The 17400-nt window shown below is 44.1% G+C and overlaps 1 protein-coding gene across 3 annotated transcripts in view; it reads right to left on the bottom strand.

Moving 5' to 3' along the window:
* Positions 1-17400, bottom strand: part of chd2 (chromodomain helicase DNA binding protein 2) — a 113449-nt gene that overhangs the window by 79410 nt on the left and 16639 nt on the right. For 2 of the 3 annotated variants that reach the window (XR_013500765.1, XM_078241286.1), the window contains exons 3-5: positions 7808-8030; positions 4673-4759; positions 2205-2263 (exon numbers count right to left, since the gene is read on the bottom strand). Coding sequence is in view for 2 of the 3 variants with exons in the window: in XM_078241286.1 (XP_078097412.1) it covers positions 2205-2263; positions 4673-4759; positions 7808-8030 (369 nt within the window). In the remaining variant the exon portion in view is untranslated. The remainder of the gene's footprint in view (positions 1-2204; positions 2264-4672; positions 4760-7807; positions 8031-17400) is intronic. The other variant, XM_078241287.1, reaches the window with a different exon arrangement.

The raw sequence follows: 17400 nt of genomic DNA, 5'->3' as shown, positions 1-17400 counted from the left end.
GTGCAGGAGGCGGCCATTCGGCCCATCAAACCTGCACCACCAACAATCCCACCCAGACCCTATTGCCGTAGCCCCACATATTTACCCTGCTAATCCCCGAGGGCCAATTTAGCATGGCCAATCAACCTAACTCGAACATCTTTGGACTGTGGGAGGAAACCGGAGCGCCCAGAGGTAACCCATGCAGACTCCACACAGACAGTGATCCGAGGAAGGTGATAGCCATTCAAGAAACTGCTCAAATATATCCCCTAGTACCTGATCCCTGAGCAACAGCTGGGCATGTATCACCTAATCTTTGCTGACGGACAGTGCAAATAGGAACAGAGCACCGTTAGGAAAACAAAAGTAATTTAAAGGGTTTTATATTTGTATTGGTAAGCATTAGAAAAAAAATGTATCATTTTATGTGGGTTTAATTTAATGTTTCTGGAAGGGTGAAAACCTATCGTGTGATGATAGTAGTTGCTATAGATATAGATTTTATTACGTTTAAGGGGACTCTTTTAATGTTCAGTTTTTTTCCTACAGTCGGTATGTCTGGCGGGAATGCAGCTCAGATGCTGGGAGAGCAGGATAATTACGCATTTTAACCACGTAGTGTTTACTTAGTAGAGAGCAATTTGATTTTTGTTCAAAGATGAAGATTTCCCCTGGGGTTTTTGACTGTGTTGATTGACAGGGTCATGTGATAATGTGGTTAATAGGAGGGGCTAGGTATGTAGCAGAGAAAACAGCTTTCAGTTCTGGCTGAGGTTTGCTTAAAGACAGGGGCCTGCGCTGAAAACCAAAATCTCTCTCTGAAAGTTTCAAGACTGACCACATCCGGGTTTGATTCCCGGCCTGGGTCACTGTGCGGAGTCTGCACATTCTCCCATGTCTGCGTGGGTTTCCCCCCACAGTCCAAAAGATGTGCTGGTTAGCTGCATTGGCCATGCTAAATTCTCCCTCAGTATACCTGAACAGCTGCTGGGGTGTGGTGACTAGGGGATTTTCACAGCAACTTCATTGCATAGTAAGCTTACTTGTGACATTAATAAATAAAAAACCTTATAGCAAGTATATTTATGGTTGCTAACTGTATTTAAAGTGGAATTTTAAGTCCAAGTGGATTTTGCATATTTGGAACCGAAATTATGGTAAATTAGAAATTAAACTTGTTTCCTTTCTTTTTTTAAACTATTGTTCAACTGTAAGAGTTAAGCGGTTTCATTTTGTTAGAGTTATACTTAAACTGTGTTATTAAATAAAGTTTGTTTTACTATAAAAGATCCCTAATGTGTCAGTGGAACTACTGGAGTGAAGCATCCTGTCCTCACATCCAAGCCAAAATAGAAAATATTGTTGGGTGTCTAGTCTGGCTTCCTGATTTGGGATTCTGGTCCAGGACCCTAACAATGGCTAGATTCATGCCGGACAAAGGTGTTTGTATGTGTGTGGGGTTTGGTTTCAATTACCACTGAGAGTCTATTGTGCTTAGAGGGGATTACGGCGTAAAGGATAAATAGAACTAGCTGGGGTTGCTTAGCAACTGGAGTCCCTTGTAAGGATTAAAAAAGGTTTTAGTTGTAGCTGGATATATTGCAGTTGGAGACAGGACACTGCAGAGTGTACCTCTCTCAACTCTGCCAAGGGATGCTGGACAGGATAAAGGAATTGCAAAGCTGCAAGCTTCCCAAGGCACAAAAAATAGTCCAGGTAACCAGGGAATTGGGACAGAAAGAATGTCAAAGACAACTCAAGTTAAGAGAACAGAGATCAAGATATTGTTCAGAGAAAAATCAAAGATTAAACAAAGGGTTCGTCATTAAAGAGACAATTGCAGTAACCAGATTTAAAGCGGCAGCAGACTTCAAAGGCAAATCAAACATCTGATGCCATTTTAATTAGCAGTCCTGTGACTCCTTTTACAGAACTTGAGGGAACAAAGTAAAAAAGTTATGATCTTTATGAGCCAGGGTTCCATTCTGGATCTTACCGTCCAGTTAGAACATCAACGGAGATCGTGACAGGCAGCTTTATACCCGTGCTTGGCACACACCCTGGCTGCCTGTCATTAAAAATGCACCATTCCACAGAACAACAGCCCTCACATGAGAGGCACAACATTTACAGACAAGAGAAAAGAAAAATGAATGCACGACCCAAGGAATCACATACACTCTGCACAAAGACATCAGCGTGCACAGATCTGAAAGACTCACTTTGTGGCTCTCCTTCTGCCGCGTCGCCGTGGAGCCTCATTCTCAGAGTTTTCACTGCTCTGTTTTAAAAGAAAAGGTTTTACATTGAGTATTTCAGCCGATTCCTCCTCTACTCATACAATCTCCCATGACCTGCCCCAGTCACTGCCGCAACAAACTTCAAACCCCGCACGCACCAATTAAGTAGATTAACGTTTTGCTACCAGCAGATATGCTTGTCGGGGTGGCAGCACCTGTTACACACTGCCCCCCCCCCTAGGTACATTGACAAACTTGTCTGTCAATACTATGCACCACTTGCAAATTACTGGCTCTTGCTGAACTCTGCTCCCATTCTCTTTCCCCTCCCGTCACTTCTCTCCCCACATTTTCTGAATAACAGCACTTTACAGGATTCAGTTACGAATTGGGGGTGCCATTGTATGAAGAGAAAGGGAAGGCCATAGGGTGTTAAATCAGAGGAAAATCAAATCATTGTTTGGGGAGGGGGGGGTGGAGGGAAGGGTAGAATAGGACTTCTTAAATTCACCTACTACTGGGAGAGTATTTTAGATTAGAAGTAATCCAACTCCACAATGATTTTGTCTCCTTGGAAACAATTGCTGTACAAAGACTGTACATGCTGTGACATTAAAATTTATGACTGAAGTTTTCGCAGAGAGTTTCGCTGCATTCTGATTGTAAACCTACTACCCCTGAGGAAAAGAAATCTTACAATCCAGCTCAGTTTTAAGGCACTCTGTCTGCTTTCAACTCAAAACGTTGACAAGATTTGTTTTAAAAATAAAACTTTACCAAGAAGCAACTCTCCCCACGACTGGGAATAAATTCTTCAGTCATTTGATTCAGGCAGGTCAGGTGAACTTGACATGGGATGAGCCCTCAGAAAATTACTTAAGAATTCGCCCAACTACTTCGCTGAAAGGCAGACTGTAAAAGAAGCAGATCTGTGCACAACAGTAAACTACATAACAGTGACTGCACTTCAAGAGTAATTTGGTGCACAGGAAGCTCCTTGGGATGTCCTGAAGTGCTATAGAAATGCCACAAAGAAAAATGAGGCAAGCATTAAGCAGAGAGGACCCAGAGATCCATGTGTCGATGAGGCAAATTGGCACTTATCAATAGAAGGTATTAAAGTTATTAGTGTCCCATACATTTCACAGTGAGGAGGTGCTTCAGAGTAGAACTGTATTACTTAGGCAGATGTTTCTTCCCTTCCATTAAGAGGTTTACACCCCCTTGCCATGTTTCAAATGATGACTCACTCGAACAACTGTTCACCCACAAGAGGATGACTACGCAATTCCCAGAGGAATGCTGTACTTACTGGAAGGGAAGAGGAGGATTTTGAACTTGCTGGCGGATTAGCTTATCTCTCAATGAGAAACCAAAGTAAAATCTGTATTTAATTATCTGACTCAGGAATGGTGACCCTGGATTAAGAACCAACTTCAGCTGCTCTTCGCCTCAACGCCCATGATAACGATCACTATGAAAGTTCAGTGACTTGTATTGCACAATGTCAACTGTATTGTACAGGCCTTTGGGGAAGGGGGGCGGGGGACCTCTGGCTCGATCTCTGCCCATGTTGAGGAAGTGGATCGCAATCAGGTCAAATCAATTGGCCTCAGCACCATCTTCCACTGAGAAAAAGAGGGAAGGGAGGTCAGCCAGGCTTCTGGCAGTCAAAGCACACGGGGTCTAGTTCTACGTAAATAATATGGCTGCTTGAGAGGTTAGAATCAAGAGAACGCAATACCAATTTCTGTGAAACAGTTTATCATAGAATCCTTACAGTGCAGAAGGAGGCCATTCAGCCCATTGAGTCTGCACCGACCACAATTCCACCCAGGCCCTATTCCCGTATCCCACAATTTACCCTGCTAATCCCCCTGACACTGGGGTGAATTTAGCATGGCCAATCCACCTAACCTGCACATCTTTGCAACGTGGGAGAAAACCGGAGCACCCAGAGGAAACCCACACAGACACGGGGAGAACGTGCAAACTCCACACAGACAGTGACCCAAGCTGGGAATCGAGCCCGGGTCCCTGGCGCTGTGAGGCAGCAATGCTAACCACTGTGCCACCGTATTGACCCTTTACAAGCGTGAAAGGCAACTGCATGAACAGGTTTGATGGTGGTGGATAGGGTGCGGATAAAGGAAATTCAATCTGCCCTGGGAAGAATGGATTAAATAAAAAGTCTTTGGGTGCAGGTTTAAGGGCACATTATTGCTGCAATTCCTGACTTGTATAAAACATTTACGCTGGCATTCTACATTAACAATGTAGCACAACGCTTTGATTTGCTACAGCATGTCAGGAAAATCCCGATCCATTTTGAAACCTGCTGCAGGGACAGAACCTTCTCAGGAATGTGGGGAATGATGGTATGCTGCTGCCAGTATGAAGGTGGTCACTGAATGCTTGGCTTTTAAATACTTAGTTTCTCCACTACTCACCTCAGGTCCAGCGTTTAGTCGAGTCGGTTCCTGTCTGCTGCGGTTTGACCTCCTAACCCCATAAACATCTGGATATTCTTCCCACATCTGCAATATAAACAGACCATCATAAGGCCTGCACCCTCCCACCACTTTAATTATACTAGAATTTACTAGAAAAATTAAAAAAAACACGTCTTAGTTGGAAAATTAACAAAAGCACGGTTTAAAGTAGGATTTTAAAAAAATGGTTTTGAGAAATTCCTATTTAAAACTATTTATACCTTCAAGTAAAACAGTTCTACTATGAAAACAAAGGATTGACAACAACTGTTGCACATACTGATATGCTTCTGGGATCCGAATAACTTTAAAGAAAATCCACAAAATAATACACCGGACAAATAATTAAATACTACACCAAATCAGTGAGGTACAGGAAAACTTGCCTGAAAGCTATTACGCTTAATGCTGTGTTTTAAACTCAGAAAATCATTACCATCACAAGTACTTCATTCAGCTACAATAGAAGCTCAATGTACCCTCTCCATACACAACCCAAGCTTGGATGATCAAAATCTGCAACTGTATCGGCAACTGGTCATAGTGTAAAACTATCACTTCTGCCGTTACATTTTACTCACAGGCTAGCTTGGGAAGCGATCACTCCATGCAAATTCCTACCACTACTTCTCTGAAATCCAAATGATGGGATATATTACTGATCGAAAAATAAGAGGGGATCCACTCCAAGTATTCCCGAAACCGTTTTGTTTTTTAAAAAATGTTGTATCTTAGTTTGGTTAGCATTCAGGCACACATCAGTTTTTGGACCCCTTTCAATAACCCCTTCTCTTCTATCTGGATCAACCTTTGGAGAAAGCGACTGACTTCATGTGAAACGCGGAAAATTGCTGTGGCTTCTCTCCTCGCGTTGCAAGTAACAAGAAATCCAAATTAGGAAAAGCACACCAGCCAATGAAACCCCGATCCCCAAATCGCCCCTCTCTCAGCTCCCCAAACCCACATTGCCCGTGACTGCTCACGCCAACTTTTAGAGGCAGGGGTTTGCGCTGCAACAATGGGAAATCGAGGTGACGGGTCAGTGGTCAAGTGCAGACATTAACAAAATTGAATAGAGTGGACAATGATTGTTGTTGGGTGACTGAACTTGGGTTTCAATATTAAACGCAAAGACTCAGCCAACAGTTTCCAGTGGCAAATGAAGAGAAGCAACCCATACAGTTCCCACTAATGCTCTTACCATGAGTGAAGTGCAACATTCATGTACGATGATAACATTGGAAAAGTCACCAAGGCAAAAATGGTGTGCTTCCTTTGGAAAAATATGGTTGAGATTATTGAGGGGATGAGCCATCTGACACTTTCCCACCATCACTACCTTTACAAAGAACACTTAGAGTCACGCAGAATACTAATTGGTCATTTATCTATATTCTGTTTGGAGAATGCTATTGGTATAGAATGTCATACTGAAATACAAAAGAAAACATGTCCGAACATTTTCAGGGCATTTCAATGTAAGGTGGCAGAGATATGCAAGTGATATTTCAAGGAGCCTCTAAAGACTCATTCTTGATTGCGCTATTATGCTAGTAAGACCACAAGAAGTTGGTTTGCAGGTGCAGCAGGTAATTAAGAAGGCAAATAGAATGTTGTCCTTTGTTGCTAGAGGGATGGAATTTAAAAACAGGGAGGTTATGTTGCAGCTGTATAAGGTGCTGGTGAGGCCACACCTGGAGTACTGGTCTCCTTACTTGAGAAAAGATATACTGGCACTGGAAAGGGTGCAGAGGAGATTCACTAGGTTGATTCCGGAGTTGAGAGGGTTGGGTTGGGGGGGGGGGGGGGGGGGGGGGGAGTAAGCAGGCGGGTAAGTGTGGGGGGGGGGGGGGTGGTGTAGTGGTGGTTATGGGGGGGGGTGAGCGGGCGGGTAGGTGGGGGGGTGGTTATGGGGGGGGGGGGGTGAGCGGGCGGGTAAGTGGGGGAGGGGGGGGGGGGTGGTGGTTATGGTGAGCGGGCGGGTAAGTGGAGCCGAGTCCATGAAAAGATCAGCCATGATCTTGTTGAATGGCGGAGCAAGCTTAAGGGGCCAAATGGCCTACTCCTAGTTCTAACGTTCTTATTATCACATTACAAAGGACGGGTAGCAACATTGCCCTGATTACTCAATATGATTTCTTGCCTCACCCCCATCTCCTCCCCTCTCTTCAAGATGTAATCACTCCTTAACGGGTTGCCGGGGGTGAGGGTTAAGAGTCAACTGCATATCATTCATCCAGGTGATTATACTTCATGTGAGAACATAGCCAAGTTGATGAAAGGAGGCTTTCCAGAGGGGATGGAGCAGGATCAGCGAGGAGCCCAAAACTCTCTTCTCCCAAATTCCCTTTCCAGTCCAAATGTTGTGTGGCCAATCACAGCACTTCAAACCTGGGGAATTGCTCCAATCAGTCAAGCGCTTTCCCCCTTTCAGGATTTACCAATGATATCAATGGACAGTATTCCTGGCACCAAAGGTAATTGCAACATGAATGCATGTGTCAGGGTCACATTTACTGAGCAAGAACGAAGTGAGTTCTAACTGGCATCATCATGCTACTCAAACTTTCAGCTGATATCAGAAGAGAGGGCTTGTACCAAAAAGCTTACAGGTACTGGGATTACAGAACGTGCCTGTCAACTTCTAGTAGGCGGGGAATCAAACTTCTGGCCAGGGGTGGAAAGAACAGAACATGGATAATGAAATTTGTCCCTCTCCCTGTGGCTCCCAACAATTAGGGTCTCCACGTTTTTATTTGCAGACTCAAGAGGCAATGTTTGAGAAGGCCGCCCACAGGCTGCTGCAACATTAATGACCGCAACTTGATTTCTCAAACCAAAGTCATTTTGTTCAATTTTTCTTCTGTGTCCAAGATGTGACAACGTCATTGTGATTTCAGTGAGTTTTCATCAGAGTCCTATTGCGTGATCCTATCTTTTATTGGAATATACCAAACTCAAAAGGCTCCATAAATAATGTAAGGAAAGGCACCTCTAACCCGGTCGCACACCGAAGGGCAAATCAAGCTACAAAGCTCTGGGACTTGAATTACAGCAGAGGAAACAAGCTCCTGTCCATTGTCTAAAAGGTACCTTTTTTACATCAGCTATCCTCTCCTTCTTACTCAATGGCTTGTCCTTGTTCTCCGCGGCTGCTTGCTGTAACTTGGACCCAGCAGATTCACATTCTGATTCAGACTGGGACTCCGACGATTCCGAACTACTATTATTGGACTCACTCCCTTGTTCACTCTCCGACTGGCTGCCTGATTCCGATCCCGAGGCGGAGTGGTTGGATTCTTCTGAAGCTGAGTTGCTGAGAAGTAGAAAACAGAGGATAAGCACAGCCAGGTCACTCCATACATCCTCTCATTTACAGCCTGACTTGGCTATTTCCACCTCAAGCCACCCCGCAAACACCCCGCCCCAAGTACTCATTAGAAAGGGAGTTAAAAGCAAAAATTAAAATCTAGTAACCATTAATGAATTTTATTATTATTTTTATTAGTGTCACAAGTAGGTTTCTATTAACACTGAATATGACTACAGGCAGTGGATGTCACCTGGTTTGTAGTATGCAGCAGATACCAATGCCACAGATACCATCAGGTCCACATCTTAATTAATGGATATGTGCTTTCCAGCAACAATTTCTATATTTTTTTTATTCGTTCATGGGCCGTAGGTGTCGAAGGCTGGGCCAGCATTTATTGCCCATCCCAGAGGGCATCTCAGAGTCAACCACATTGCCGTGGATCTGGAGTCACATGTAGGCCAGACTTAGTAAAGACAACAGATTTCCATCTCTAAAGGATGTTAGTGAACCAGATGAGTTTTTACAATAGATAATGGTTTCATGGTCATCATTAGACTTTGATTTCCGTGGTGGGGTTTGAACCCGGGTCCCCAGAGCATTACCCTGGGTCTCTGGATTACTAGTCCAGTGACAATAGAATCATAGAATCCCTACAGTACAGGAGGCCATTTGGCCCATCGAGCCTGCACCAACAGTAATCCCACACAGGCCCTACCCCCCGTAACCCCACATATTTACCCTACTAATCTCCCTGACATCCCTCTAACACTAAGGGGCAATTTAGCATGGCCAATCAACCTAACCCGCACATTTTTGGACTGTGGGAGGAAACCGGAGCATCCGGAGGAAACCTATGCAGACACGTGGAGAATGTGCAAACTCCACACCGTGATCCGAGACTGGAATCGAACCGGGATCCCTGGCACTGAGAGGCAGCAGTGCTAACCACTGTGCCACTACACCATTGCCTCCTCACCTTTGGCAAGGATTCCATCATAAAATGCAGATTGTATGCTGCAAACCTGATCTGCGTTGTGCCTCTGATCCTAAACCAGGCAAAGCCTAGCCTGGATTAAATCCCAAATGCAAATTTGGGGGGGGGGGGGGGGGGAGGGTCGAATTTTGCACGAGTACAGTTGCAAGTATTTCCAAGAACTAACAAACTCTCACGCTGCCAAAATGCCTCCTCTAGTTCTGGGAAAGAGTCAGGATTGCTACTGCAGGTTACCAGGGTCTACAGACAAACTGAAGGAAAGAAATTAATACAACATACATGGGGAGTGTTGGCAAAAGGCAGTGGAGAGGAAACACAGGGTAAGGGGGGAGATAGGGAGAGAAAACGGACAAGTAGACCCAAAGAGAGTGGGAGACGCAAGCAGAAAAAAAATATGGAAAAAAACTAGACAGGAGAAGAAAACAGGAGGCAAGGAGGAAGGCTAACTGAGACATACGGTTATTGGGAGGGCTCTTATTTTTGTCCACCAGCAATATTATGGGGAAGCCAGCAGCACGTTGTTTAAAAATTAATAAGCCTGGGAAAGACACTCCTTTTATCAACCACATCCTGGAGAAAAGAATAGGAACAAGTCAAATATTGCCACGTAGGAACCGCAAAATACTGCAGATGATGTAAATCTGAAAGAAAAACAGGAAATGCTGGAAATTCTCAGCTAGTCTGGCAGCATCTGTGGATACAAAAACCAAGTTAATGTTTCAGGATGACTGCTTTTCATCGGAATGGGGAAAGCTTAAGGAATGCAACAGGTTTAAAGCAAACCAGTTACACTGGGGAGGTGATGGCCCAGTGGCATTACTGCTGGACTATTAATCCAGAAATTCAGCTAATGTTCTGGGGACCCGGGTTCGAATCCCGCCACGTAACAGATGGTGGAATTGGAATTCAATTAAAAATTATCTGAAATTAAGAATCTACTGACGACCATGAAACTATTGACGATTGTCAGAAAAGCCCATCTGCTTCACTGATGTCCTTTATGGAAGGAAATCTGCCATCTTTACCTGGTCTGGCCTATATGTGACTCCAGGGCTACAGCAATGTGGTTGACTCTCAACTGCCTTCAAATGGTCGAGCAAACCACTCAGTTCAAGGACAACTAGGGATGGACAATAAGTGCTAGCCAGCCAGCCACACCCATGTCCCATGATGAATAAAAAAAAATTGAAAGGGGGAGGTTCTGGAAAGCAAAGAGGAAGGTCCATGATAGGGAGGAAGACAGGAGAGATTAAATAACCGAAGGCTTTGCAGTGCAAGGTAAAAGTGAGCGGAATAATGGGACAAGAAGCCAAAGATATGTCTAGGGGAAGTGTGAGCTGCAGAAGAATAATCAGTTGATACCTGAAAACAACAAAATCAAAACACAACACAGCAAAACCAAAACCTCCAAAGAGGAAACAAGGGGGAGGCTACATTCTGAAATTGCCGAACACAACATAGAGTCCAAAAGGCTGTAAAGTGCCTAATCAAAAGATGAGCTTGCTATGCTCATCAAAAGCTTGCTATGAGCTTCACTGGAGCAGTGCAGCAGGCCAAGCACAGCGGAGGTCAATGTGGGAGGGTGATGGAAAATTAAACTATCAGATGCACAGATCACAAGTTGTGGTGCAAATAAGGCTAAATGAAAGAAAAAACAAAGCAAAACACCAGGGTTCATTTCTAGCGGGATAGAAGAGGTCATCTGTTCAAATTGTATAGCCCACTCGCGGGAGTACTGTGATGAGTTCTGATCTCCTCCATATGATAAAATTGACGTTGAGGCAGCAGAGAAGGAGCAAAACTGGTCCACTACAAAGATATCAGAATGGAGAGCTGAGACACATCAGGAAAGTTGAAACAGACTCGGTGCCTTTCCCTAGAGAATGCCGAAAGGATGACGAGATTGGGGTCTTTAAATTTATGAAATGGTTTGACTTGGTAGGTGATGTTTCCATTTATGGACAGGACCCAAACTCAGCACCATAAGTATAAGATGGTCACTAATAAATCCAATAGTGAATTCAGGAGAACTTCTTTACACAGAGACAATAAAATATGTGGAACTTGCTACAAAAATTATAGTTGAGATGAGTAGCATGGATGCATTTCAATGAAAGCTGGATAAACATGAGGCAGATACTTGTAGGAGGATACATTGATGGGGTTAGAGGAAAAGGGGTGGGAGGAGGTTTTTGTGAAGCCAGCAGGGACAAGTGAGGCCAAATAAGACCAAATTACTGGGCAGCAATTTAAATTATATTGAGAGTATGAGCAGATGACCAACTATTGAAGTAACTGGCTCAAATGATGTCCTTGTCTTTATGAAACTAGTTTGGGCACCAATGTACACAGTAACACAGTAATGGGGTATGAGGCAATGTCCTTTGCTGTCTCAAACAGCTCCTCTTTGCAGCCAAATCAGAACCTGCCTTTGGAGTTATGTTGTCATTTTTAATCACTTTATCTTGGGATCCCACTGTAGTGGTTTTAAGCGACAATTCAGGGCTTCAGAACATAACTCAGGTTTACACTACAGTACAATATTGAGGGAGTGCAGCATTGTAGGAAGTGCAGTCCTTCATTACATTTGGAACCATTTGTTCCTTAAATGTTTTCATCTGCTGACCATTTAGATGAGGCAAAAAAACCCAGTGGACCACCTACCGGTCCTACCCCACCTGCTTTCACTTGCTACCACTAAAAACTCATTATTGGTGCTGGTTTTGATGACACATCTATAAGGTGTGACATTCACCGGCATGATCATCGCTGAATCCCCCATCCTCAACACCTTGGGGGTTACCTTTAGTTAGACAACTGAACTGGACTAGCTAGATAAACACAGAGGCTACAAGAGCGGGTCAAATGCTAGGAATCCTGCGGTGGGTAGCTCAGCCCCTGACTCCCCAAAGCCTTGTCCACAATCTGCAAGGCACAAGTCAGGAGTGTGATGCAATATTCTCCACTTTCCTGGATGAGTGCAGCTCCAACAACGCTCAAGAAACTTGACACTCCTGGACAAAGCAGCCCCGCTTGATTGGCATCCCATCCACAAACATTCACCCTCTTAACCACTGACGCATAGCAGCAGCAGCATAGCATAGCAGATGCACTGTAGCAACTCACCAAGGTTCCTTAAAAAGCACCTTCCAAATCTGCTACCATCTACATGGACAAGGGCATTAGGTGCATGGGAACACCACCACCTGCAAGTTCCCCTCCAAGCCATCCTGAATTGGAACTGTATCACCTTTCCTTCACTGTCATTGGGTCAAAAACCTGTAACTCCTTTCCTAACAGCACTGTGGGTGTACCTACACCACATGGGCTGCAGCGATTCAAGAAGGGAGCTCAGCACCACCTTCTCAAAGGCAACAAGAGATGAGGAATAAATCCTGACCTAGCCAGCAAAGCCCACATCCCTTGAGTGAATTTTTAAAAGTCTGGCTCCAAGCTAGGCAGCTTCAGTACCATGTTCAGACACTTCATCCTCCAGGTGTTCAGCTCCACAGCTATTGAAGATCCAATCGGGCAGCTATGCTTTGTACAGTAACATAAAGCCTGCTTGTTGCTGCTTGCGTTCATGACAAACTCCCACACATGTGGGAACCAATCCAATGTTGTAACGGCACACAAGTGACAGGGGTAAGTGCTCTGACCGGTTCTCTCATCTGGCCTCGGCTGTGGTGTGGCACATCCTGAATCAGCCTGTGGACCACTCGCCAAGGCCCTCGCGGATCACACTTTTGAGAACCACCGCTGTAAACTAAACCTCACCTACTTGATCCAGTAGTTTAGACGTCAGCTATCCCATCCCTATCCAAGGGCGGCACGGTAGCACAGTGGTTAGCAGTACTGCTTCGCAGCTCCAGGGACCTGGGTTCGATTCCCGGCTCGGGTCACTGTCTGTGCGGAATTTGCACATTCTCGGCATGGATTTCCTCCGGGTGCTCCGGTTTCCTCCCACAGTCCAAAGATGTGCCGGTTAGGTTGATTGGCCATGCTAAAAATTGCCCCTTAGTGTCCTGGGATGCGTAGATTAGAGGGATTAGTGGATAAATATGTAGGGATATGGGGAGAGGGCCTGGGTGGGATTGTTGTCGGTGCAGACTCGATGGGCCAAATGGCCTCTTTCTGCACTGTAGGGGTTCTATAGTTCTATGTATTATGAAAGGTAAATGGAGGATGCTTTCTCCAGTGCCGTGATTGTCATTCCTTTCTCAACCATTGTCATAAAGAATAGATTCGCTATCCCAATCATTCCATAAGACCATAAGACATTGGAGCAGAATTAGACCACTCGGCACATTGAGTCTGCTCCGCCATTCAATCATGGCGGAGTTTGTGGGATCTTACTGTGCGCACAATAATTGATGAGAATGGATGGGGAAAACTCACGAGCAAGATGGTTGGTAACCAAAGATTTAAAGTGAAGCCCGGGGTTAAGGGATGCGACTTCTATTTTTAAGAACACAGTTACCATGATCTGGAATACACTTCCCGATAAGATGATAGAAACAGATTCAATAATATCATTCAGAATGGAATTGGATAGATACTTAATGGAGATTTAAAAAATTTAGAGTTACAGGGAAAGCGTAACAGTTGGTTTCTAATCGCTCCACGGATGTTGTCAGACCTGCTGAGTCCTTCCAGAATTTTGTTTTTAATCTCAATTTCCAGCATCCACATTGTTTTCCTTTCAGATTAGGAAATGGGATGGATCAAGTAGCTCCATCAAAGAGCCAACACAGGCAGTGAGGGGCTGAAAGTCCTCCCCTTTCTGTGTTGTCTCAATATTCAGTGTTATTAAACGTGAGTGCTCAGAGATGCTGCGACACACACTCTTAAAAACACGCAAACTGTATCCAAGGCAGATGTACCACTGCACATGTTCCACGTTCTCGCTGGTGTGTTGAATCCAATTGAAACTGGACTGCAGAAGCAACCTACTACCCACAGTCTGAGACTGGTGGCTTTTATAAATGCTCCCTTAGCAGAAAAGCTGCACCAGCTGGTAAAATACCAAGCTGGAGGTACAGATCCATTTAGTTGATTTACTCATACCTAGTGGCTGAGTCACTCATGAGGGGGCGAAAGCTCCAGTGGCTGCTCCCACGCACACACAAATTACAAATAAAATGTGATGCATTTCAGATAAAACAAAAGGAAAGCAGTGAAACTTGACACGCAGTTTAAGGGGGAATGGGGTGGAAATCACTTTTCCTAGTCACAAGAAGGTATTGCACAAATAGGATCCAAACCCCACTAATTCAGATGCCACAACTCAATTTAATGATTAAGAGCCCGATTCTCGGGGGGAGGGAGGTAATTAATGCTAATTGAGCAGCAATGAGATAGCATGTGTCATATTTAAGCTTGAACTGAGTTTAAGGAGCTGTGTTTAAATCCTTAAAGAGCCAGGCGCCCGAAGAGAGGAAATTGTGTCATTATTTTGCACAAGACACTGATGTAATTTCCCAAATGGCAGTGCTTGTGCATGGCTTTAAATCTGGCTTGGCAAAATGCTCCTCGTCTCCAACACATGAAAGGAAACAGAGTTCTTGTATAATAAAATCACAAGCAAATAATTTATCAGTTGTCTCCAAAGTATGAACAGGGGCAGATGATAGCTTTTAAGATCAGGACAAATTGGCTGGGCGGAGGGGAGGACCATCCTCCAAGACATCTTTTGTTTGTATTATGAATGCAATTTGCCTTTCTTCGCTGATGTTCAAGTAGTTTCACTCTCTTGGGCCAATATGATCTAGCTTTGTCAATTTCCTCATGATTTTATTTTAATTTAATTACTCAGAATCAAAATTAGATTTTTTTAAAATTACAGTGGCTGAGACTGGGGCACAATGTTCATAGAATCATAAAATCCCTACAGTGCAGGAGGAGGCCATTCAGCCCATTGAGCCTGCACCCACAACAATCCCACCCAGGCCCTATCCCCGTAACCCCATGTATGTACCCTGCTAATCCTCTGACACTAATGGGCAATTTAGCATGGCCAATCAAACTAACCTGCACACTGTGGGAGGAAACTGGAACACCCGAAGGAAACCCACGCAGACACGGGGAGAATGTGCAAACAGCACACAGACAGTGACCCGAGGCCGGAATTGAACCTGGGTCCCTGGCACTGTCAGGCAGCAGTGCTAACCACTGTGCCACGCTGCTGCCCAGCGTTAGACCAGATGGGCCCGATTATCAGCATACAAACTGAATCGTAGCTCCAGGCCATACTTTTGGTTTCATTAAACCAAGAAATACTTCAGCATAATTACAATAAAGCACACCGTCACAATTAAATGCTACGGCTGTAACCCTGCTGCAGATTATCACCAAAATTAAAATCCGAAACAAAACAAATTTAGAATAGATCTTAAGAGCCAGAGTCCAGATTTTGAGGTTATTTTCCCCCCTTCAAATGAAGCCAAACAGGAATCGAAAACCTTTATGAGTTTAAAATAACTTAATCTTCAATGTTAATGATAATTAGTAACAATTAGTTCAAATACCCTGGGACAAAGAACAGGAGAAATCAGCCAGGGTTCCTGCTTAACATTCATGTTTCTCCTGAAGGCAAGGGATTGAGGTAGGGTCATGGACTCACAAAAACAGGTTTCAGCCGAATAAAATAAAAATGGAGTTAATGGCCATTATTTACAAAGCACAGCAGAGCAACAGCCAATTGCAAAAATTGGAAAGCACATATCCAAAAATATTTCACTGATGGTCTGACAAAAGCAAGTGCAAGTCTGCTCCAATTTAACCAAAAAGCTCAAAGCTGAATACTGCTGTACAGACGCATCAGTATTTCTGAAATTGTTAAAATGTGGAATAATGCAAACAACGTTTCCAAAAATCAATATTTACAGTAGTTTCCGATCCTCAACACACAAATAATACTGTGGTGCTTCAATCACTCTGGTCTACAGAAAATATTTCGAGGTATTTTAATTGCACGGAAGAATTTCAATATATTAGAAGTTAGAAATTGATTTTGTACAATTTAAATGACATTTTGATTTTTTAGTTCACAGCACAGGGCAAGGCACAAGGGAAGATATAAACATCCTTCAGCCAGAATACCCTCTGGTGACAGGAATACGCACAGCACAACACTGCATGGGGCAGCAGATGCTCGACGCAGCTCTGAATAGGATTAACTGCTTTTTAGAAAAATAAATTTGTTATTAAAGCACTGAATCTGTGGAGAGGTTAATGGTGCCTTCACAAAATGTGAAGATTTCAATCGATCTCGTAAGAAAAAAAGCGATTAAACCAGTCATAGGCTTGAGTTTCTCTAAAAAGATTTACTACCCGGAGCAAAATATTGACTACTGTCTGAATAACTTTATTATAAATAAACATTTAAATGAGAATTCATCAAAACTGAAATGTTTAAGACGGTCTCTCATTTGTCCTAAAATATCACCCAATGATAAACCTGATACTGTAGGTCTGGCTGTTTCTTCCCATGGCTACAAGATGGCAGCACTGAAGCTCAAACTGCTACAGTTCCAGAAAGTTCCCTGGATCTTGGTATTGTGCCAAGTGCGATCGCCATTTTAAAGCATTCTGCTTCCACCATTTCAGAACTGCACCACTACCCAATCAAAAGACTGAGATTCCCCTGCTCCAAACTGTATGGGATGTCGAGAAACACTCAATGGCTTCAACACCCAACTCCTTGGCCCAAGGAGGCCTTCGTGAATCCTGCCAGCTAGCCTTTTTATTCTTGTTGTTTTGTAAATTACAATTATATAAAGGTTTACTTTATTCATAAAGCAACAGCCTGACTTCCATCAAACCTAACAACCATTTGTGGGAGGGACAAGCCCATTTGGTGCTGCTTTCCCTTGAAACCAAGGGCGGCACGGTGGCAGAATGGTTAGCACTGCTGACTCGCAGCGCCAGGGACCCGGGTTCGATTCCTGGCTTGGGTGACTGTCTGTGTGGAGGTTGTACATTCTCCCCGTGTCTGCGTGGGTTTCCTCCGGGTGCTCCGGTTTCCTTCCACAGTCCAAAGCTGTGCGGGTTAGGTGAATTGGCCATGATAAATTGCCCCTTAGTGTCAGGGGAACTAGCTAGGGTAAATGCATGGGGTTATGGGGATAGGGCCTGGGCGGATTGCAGTCGGTGCAGACACGATGGGCTGACTGGCCTCCTCCTACACTGTAGGATTCTATGAACCATGATTAACACTGTACCCAGTGTCCCAGTATTCCTTTCTCGCTCTCTCCGAGATTGGAAGGCAACTCTCATCTTATTTACCAGAAGGATCCCAGTTAATGTCTCATCAACAAAAAGGAGGCTGATCTCTAATCCTATGCCAACTGCACGATGGAAGGGTTGGATGTGTTA

This window comes from Mustelus asterias, chromosome 24 (assembly GCF_964213995.1).
Source record: "Mustelus asterias chromosome 24, sMusAst1.hap1.1, whole genome shotgun sequence".
Taxonomy (NCBI): domain Eukaryota; kingdom Metazoa; phylum Chordata; class Chondrichthyes; order Carcharhiniformes; family Triakidae; genus Mustelus; species Mustelus asterias.
This window is presented reverse-complemented; position numbering and strand designations above follow the sequence as displayed.